The sequence below is a fragment of the Macrosteles quadrilineatus genome, unplaced genomic scaffold, assembly GCF_028750875.1.
Source record: "Macrosteles quadrilineatus isolate MER2022 unplaced genomic scaffold, UCM_ALF_1.0 Scaffold_3__2_contigs__length_128488019, whole genome shotgun sequence".
Lineage (NCBI taxonomy): Eukaryota > Metazoa > Arthropoda > Insecta > Hemiptera > Cicadellidae > Macrosteles > Macrosteles quadrilineatus.
The window spans coordinates 64408379-64415107 of NW_026542596.1; the positions used below are offsets into that span (position 1 = coordinate 64408379).

The 6729-nt window shown below is 34.8% G+C and overlaps 1 protein-coding gene across 1 annotated transcript; it reads right to left on the reverse strand.

The window, feature by feature from the left end:
* Positions 1-715: 715 nt before the first annotated feature.
* Positions 716-5491, reverse strand: LOC128990354 (uncharacterized). Its single transcript, XM_054412695.1, has 5 exons — positions 5232-5491; positions 3828-4155; positions 2656-3029; positions 1703-2064; positions 716-1196 (listed from the first exon to the last, which is right to left on the reverse strand). Exons 2-5 carry the CDS (start codon positions 3929-3931, stop codon positions 1020-1022), a joined length of 1017 nt encoding a protein of 338 aa, XP_054268670.1. The 5' UTR covers positions 3932-4155; positions 5232-5491; the 3' UTR covers positions 716-1019.
* Between the last annotated feature and the right edge of the window lie 1238 nt (positions 5492-6729).

The window sequence follows — 6729 nt, forward strand, 5'->3', positions numbered from 1 at the left end:
AAAATATTGTATTTTTGTACAGTAATACATTAATTTACCCAAACAAAGCCGTTTTGCATAGTATTTTTTTTCAGTTAGTTAATCAATGATAGGATTTTAAAGCCTATGTTTATTCAAAGATAACTACAACAGTATGTTATTTTAATTGCTGTCATGTTAAAACCTACAACTTTATACAAAAGCTATTATTATCATCTATAGTTGTTCCCTGAACTTTTCAAAAATCACAGAATGAGATTCATGACTAGTCAGTCTCTATTACAATCCCTCGGCTAAATTGAACCAAAACTAATCACACCACGCCTATGAATATGAATGTCATTATTGTTTAATGTTTACTGCCACACTTGATCTATCAGTGATTTTTATTACTTTCCTTAACAGGGAAAAACTAAATGTTTTCCACATTGTGTCTTAATTAATGTATTTTATCAGTATTTATTAAACATTAACAGATTAAACAAAAAGTTAACATTGTGTTACGGTGAATCATTTCTCCAGATCTGTGTTTAGTTTGATTCGGTTGGCAGCATTACTCACATAGAGTGGTCGTAACAATGCAGAATATCATTCACATTTAGTTACATTTCAACCAGTGAACAATACTATCTTTCACTTCATAAATTATTGTTATAGCTTTGTATAAGTAACCCTTACAATAACAAACAACCACCTCCTTATCATCCCATTCCAATAAAGGAAATAACAACACACGTTTCACTTAAATTCCTTATATTTCCAACCACCGTAAATATACCCACAGCTTCCAATTCTATAAATCATAAGATATTGTCATATAACAGAATACAGTTGAAATAATTGATAGTGATTATATAAAACTCTCACACTAATTCAGTGTATGTCAAAACATTAAAATACATAGCGATTGTTGTAAGTGATAAAATTTACAATGATTTACGAAACAATACAGTCCATGCTAAACAAAAAAAGGCAAAAAATAAAACCAAACAAAGCCAGAAGAAATTTTCTAACAAGACTGTGCTTGGCTTGGCCTCGTCTCAGTTTTCTTCAGCCATTTCATTGATGTTCTTGTTGATGGTTAGAACCTCGGAGACAAAGTCACTGTCGGAGAGAATGTGTGCAAGACTGTGCAGGATTGAATTCAGTTCTCCACGTCGGAAACCGAGCAGTCTGTTGCATTCCTCTACTATCTGCTGCTGACTCTCATCCACCTTCTGAAAAAGTTTGATGCAATTAAAATCCATACTATTATTTTATTTTTTGTTATCCACTGAACCGCTTTCCCAAATATACAATTTTGTCAAGCTTTAAAGATGAACAATTAATTGAAGCTATTTTACTTTATCAGTAAAATATTTAAATATATTGTTGCAGTGGTTTTATCAGTAAAGATATACCTAGACCTAAATAAATTGTTACAATGGTAATTATTGTAATAATATGACATTGGAGATGAGGTTTTTGTATCAAATGAATATCAATGACATAGATTCTAATTTGTAATACAACACAATATAAGCGATAATCTAACTGTTAACAGTTTATTTTACTCTTACTGGCAAAATTAAAAAATACAAGTTAATAAAAAAAACTCAATCTGGTAAAATAACATTTTGGTAAATAATTGTGGTTAAATTTTTATTCAGATCAAATTAAATTTAAAACAAAATACTTAAGAAATAAAAGATACACTTTTCTAGTAAGAAACAAAATTACTTACATTGGCACTTCCCAAGAAGTCGCTGAAGTCCATTTTGACTTTCTTTTTAGAGGTGTTGTCCTCGTAAAAGATAGTGAACTGGCCTGGCCCGTTGGCTCTCACAGGAAAGAAGATTCCCGCAGTCAGATGACCCTTGGTGTTTCTACTCAGAAGACTTCTGAAGTTGTACACCAGGTTGCGTCTCTCCGTCACGTCCACTGGCGACAGGAAGGGACGAGCCACGTAGATGACACTGTGAGTTATTGTCTCCGGTGCATCACCTTTCCTCTCCTTCTGTCGCCAGACAACATACTGTCGGCTCGCAGAGAAAGTGTAGTTGAAAAACTTCTGACGGTCTCCTTCTTTAGACTGCATGAACCATCCTAAAAATCAAACAAACATTAAAATTAGCCTGTTTAAATTCTTTGCCCTGCCACATTTATCACTGCGGTATAGATTTTGGCAATTTCGGTTTGTTCATTTTGAAGCTCCGTTTTAACAATTATATGTTTAATGTGACCTACTTATTTAGGTTTTTCATCGAACGGACATTGAAACTTCTCTTGTATAATTCTCAAATTTCATTTGTTGTTTACTACGGTTTTGCCTGAGATAAGTGTTATATTAAATATCTCTCTCTTTATAGCCTACTTTACTTTAAATATAATTTCTATTATTAGTTAATTACAAGGACAATGTTGTATTACAATTTTAGGCATTGATCTCTACATGGATTTATTATGAATTAATTTTCTAAACAGACCCCACTTGTTTCCAACACCAATGAGAAATTCCTCAGTAGCTTAGGCTGTTGTTATAAATAGGAGGTGGCATGAATATTAAGTAGCACCCAGAATAAAAAAGTAGAGCAGAGTCTAATTTTTGTTTCAGTTTAAAGATTATAGATACAACTATATATTGTGTCTTTGCCAACTATATTATCCTAACCAATTGTAACATAAAAATGTACATACCTGTGTGTGGATATTTCTCATCCTCCATGACAGTGATGACCCTAGCCACATGGTAACCGGGGTCCAAAAGCAACATCCCCTTACGACCAGCGACATTCAACCTCAGTGCTACCAGGACGTGTTCCTTCTCCGCGATGTTTGGGTTCGGCTCCTCTAGAATGTACGAGGCGTAATCGTCCACAACCTCCTCACACGAGACGATGAACAGACGAGACGCCAAGCCAGGGAACCTGTGGTCGAGGACTGTCAGCCGGTTGAGAAGGGCCAATCCGAGACCAACGCAAGTGTGATGTTCTGGTGTGATGGGCGGTTGGTAGGTCTGCATGAAATCGACGAGACTCGTCTCCTTGCTGTTCTTGAATTCTTCATGGAATCTGGAGTAAGGTAATTCTTGAGTGACAATGTGGGGTAGGTACACATGAAGTGCATTATTTATGGTAGTGGACCAACATCAAAAAAGTTAAAAGACCCAACCTCTTAGAAAAAAACGAAAAAACTGACGTTTTGGATTCAAATTCATAAGTTTTTCACTCAAGAGTTTTTTTTTTAATGCAAAATGTATGTCAATTATTCTGAAAACTTCCTGTAGCTAATATCCCCATTTTGTAACAATAACGCATATAGATATTAGAAAAAGTTGAACATAAAATGTTAAGAAAACTGTTATGAATGCCATACTACTTTAAATACAAAAATAAGCTTCAATATTGGTTGTGTAAGATGCAACTTCACCAGACTCGACGTCAAATTAAACTGTCTTGCCGTTTCAAATGGCGTACTTTGCAGACATTTTACTAAATAAGAAATTCTTTCACTCTTCCACATTTGTCTTTTGAAAACAAATTTAAAAAACAATTAGGCCTAACTTTGAATAGTCAGTATCAGTGGCGGATCCAGAGGAGGGGCGACCGCCCCCCTTTCGGGCATACATATGTTAATTTTTTTAATGCATGTAATACAGTACCTAGTGCATACACTTTGTGTAAAATAATTTTTGACACTAACTTTGGACAAAGAAATGGTATAAAACTGCCATTATAAAGACTTAGTTTACACAAATTTTTCGGGGGCCCCTGAACCCCCCAGGTTCACCCCCCCCCCCCTCTGGTGATTGTTCTAGATCCGCCACTGGTCAGTATAGGGTGAAGAAACAATGTGGCTCATATAATTACCTTATTAAGTTTCCAACGCTGTTGTAGTTGTGAGCTTGCAAAAGCTGCTGCACAGTCAGTTCAACTGTCAAAGCAAACTCTTCATAAGCTTCAATAGTGGGCATGGCCAAAGCCGCCCGAGTTTTACCCCATGAGGGAAGTGGTAGGGGGTGTCCCTCCGGCCACTTACCCCCTCCATCATCCCTCAGCCAGTCCCTTGCTTGAGTTGCGAGTCAACTTGGCCATTCGCTGCCCCAGCGACCAACCGTAGGCACGTACCCACTCTCATCCCTGCAGCTGCTTATTGCGTCCACAGGGGGTTCCGATATTATTAAGTTTTTCTCTCGCTCTGAAAAAAAAGAATCCAACTTAGGCTAACTCGTGTGCTACAAAGTGACCACCACAAGTCGATAGCTCAGGTAGAAATATTTGAATCGGCCTCTATTTCATAATATTAACTTAGTACCCTACCTACTTATTACATAGGTAGGTAATCAAACAACAGTTGTCTTATAATTTTTTCAAGCCAATTACTTAAGGCAAAAACCAAGTTTTTGTTCGAACTGAGGGAGAGTTAAGTTTTCTGATGAAACTTAGTTGCAATGTTGAGCAAATTTTATAGGGCATTTTTAATTGTGATAGGTAACCTAACTTATATTAAGTTACTACACCCCAAACTAACTTAAGTTAGTAAACTCATCCTACACACTTTAAATTTGGGTTAAAAGGTATACGTACCCATCTTAAATAAAAAACTGATCGAAACTCCTGAAGAGGAATGGGCCTAAGTTTAATCTCTTTGTTAACAATCTTTATTTATTTATTTATTTAAAAATAAATAAAGAAACAATCTAATTCAAGTTACTGTAATTTACGGTCCATATGTAAGATAAGGTTTCAATATATTTTTTTATGCTTAAGTTAGGTAACTCCATCAACAAAAGTTTTGCCACATTCTGAGTTGGTTCAACTTTAAAAGGTTTGAATGTCATAGCCTATAGGCTAAGCTGAAAATTTTGGCATAGGCTAGTCCTACCAATCATAGGCTAAAATGTTTAAGAGGCGATTAAAATAATAAAACATTTTACAAAGCTGGTCCTAGACAATAGGTTTCCATATGGGCAAAAATTAAAAACCAGAAGAGTAAGTTAAGGCCACATAACCTAACTCAACATTTGGAACTTAAAAATTTAAAAATAAGATTTTTGTTCCAATAATTCACTGAACAATAACCAAAGATAGTTGGAATTAAATATCAATCAAATCTCAAGTTACTCTGATTGCGTAATAATAATAATGCAATGTGGTATAGCCATACTACATTTTTTTAACATGAAACAATCAACTTCCATAATTTTCTTTGCTTCAATACAAAATTTAATTATTTTAAATAATAGATATAATTACCACTAAATTAAAACTTACCCATAAACCAGAAAACAACAAATGTAAAATAAAACCCTCTCTTCTAGACAAGCTCCGAGACTCACTGCTGAACAACTATCACTGGCACAAGTTCTGAGAATCTACTATTTATAGTAACGTGTATCCCTTCCCCTAAGTTATCCCCCACTAGTCTAACAATTATCAGCACTCTTTGAAGTCCTGTAATCACTTTTTATCTGCATGGCTGACTTGTGGGGAAACATCATTTTCACAGAACTGAAGACAAGTCCTTCACGTGCTAAGGCTTGCGAGGTACTGCAACCTTCGTCTCGTCCTTCTCGTCCTACCTCGTGTCCTGATGACGCAAACAAAATCAATAACAACCCACCAGCGACTCCCACCTTCCAGACATGCCACATCATTTCCTTACATTTTGCATTTTGTATTCAAATCAATGTTTATTCAGAATTTTTGAAAATAAATCTGACGTTTCAAATAAATAATGCATAATAAAACTAATACCTATTGAAACATAAAATTATTTTTTAGAGTAGGCTAAACACCGCACTGTTTAACTAAATTTTTCATCGGACTAAGAATAATAGGATAATGATGTTTATGACGTGTAAATGATTTTAAAGATACCGCACTGCAGAAAAAATTTGTTTCAAATAAATTCAATTACAATGCATAACATTGATGTAATACAATTTATTGTTCAAGCATAGTATTACAGGAGATTCATATGTACAAAATCGTTATATTTAATTGGGCAGAGTTTTAATTATCACTTCTATCTCGTTATCAAGTATCATGGATAATAATAATTATATTTTTTTTTCAATTTAATGTTTTATTGTAAGGTAAAATAACAAACATGTTTTCCATGGTAAAAATCTGACTCTAGTTTTATGCAATTGCCATTTCCTACCACTGCATGGAAATTGTCACATTGCCACACCTGTAAACAGCCGCAAAATAGCTTTTTGCCGCTCTAGAGCGGGAATGTCGCTAAATCAGTGGAGTTCACAGTCGTCGTTTCTACACCAACCAAAGCCGTAGATCCGGTACAGGGGTACTTTAGTTAACACCGGTAAGAAATTACACAATCTTTAAAATAACAAACGTAACCTGAATAACCCTTTTCATCTAAAAAGTTATTATCTGTGTGTTATTTACAAGATTACCTATCAGAAACAAACTTGTTTATAGGTATCCATGCATTTTTTTTTTTAATGGTGTAACCGTTTGGAGAGAAATAAAATAAATAAGTTAATTATGGTGGTAGGAAAACAATATTGTAACGCTAGGATTGCTTTTACTTCGCGTGATAGTCATTGATCACGGCAAACAATTTAGTTTAAAACTGTTTAAATTATTGAAGGTCCTTCACGTGTCCTGTGAATCACGATTTATTCATCAATACCGAGAATGGTTGCACCACCACATCACACCACCATCATAAGGATGCGCCTCTCTATTTCAAAATATAAATATATGGGATATCAGCATTTAGCTTTGTTTGGTTGCATTCGAA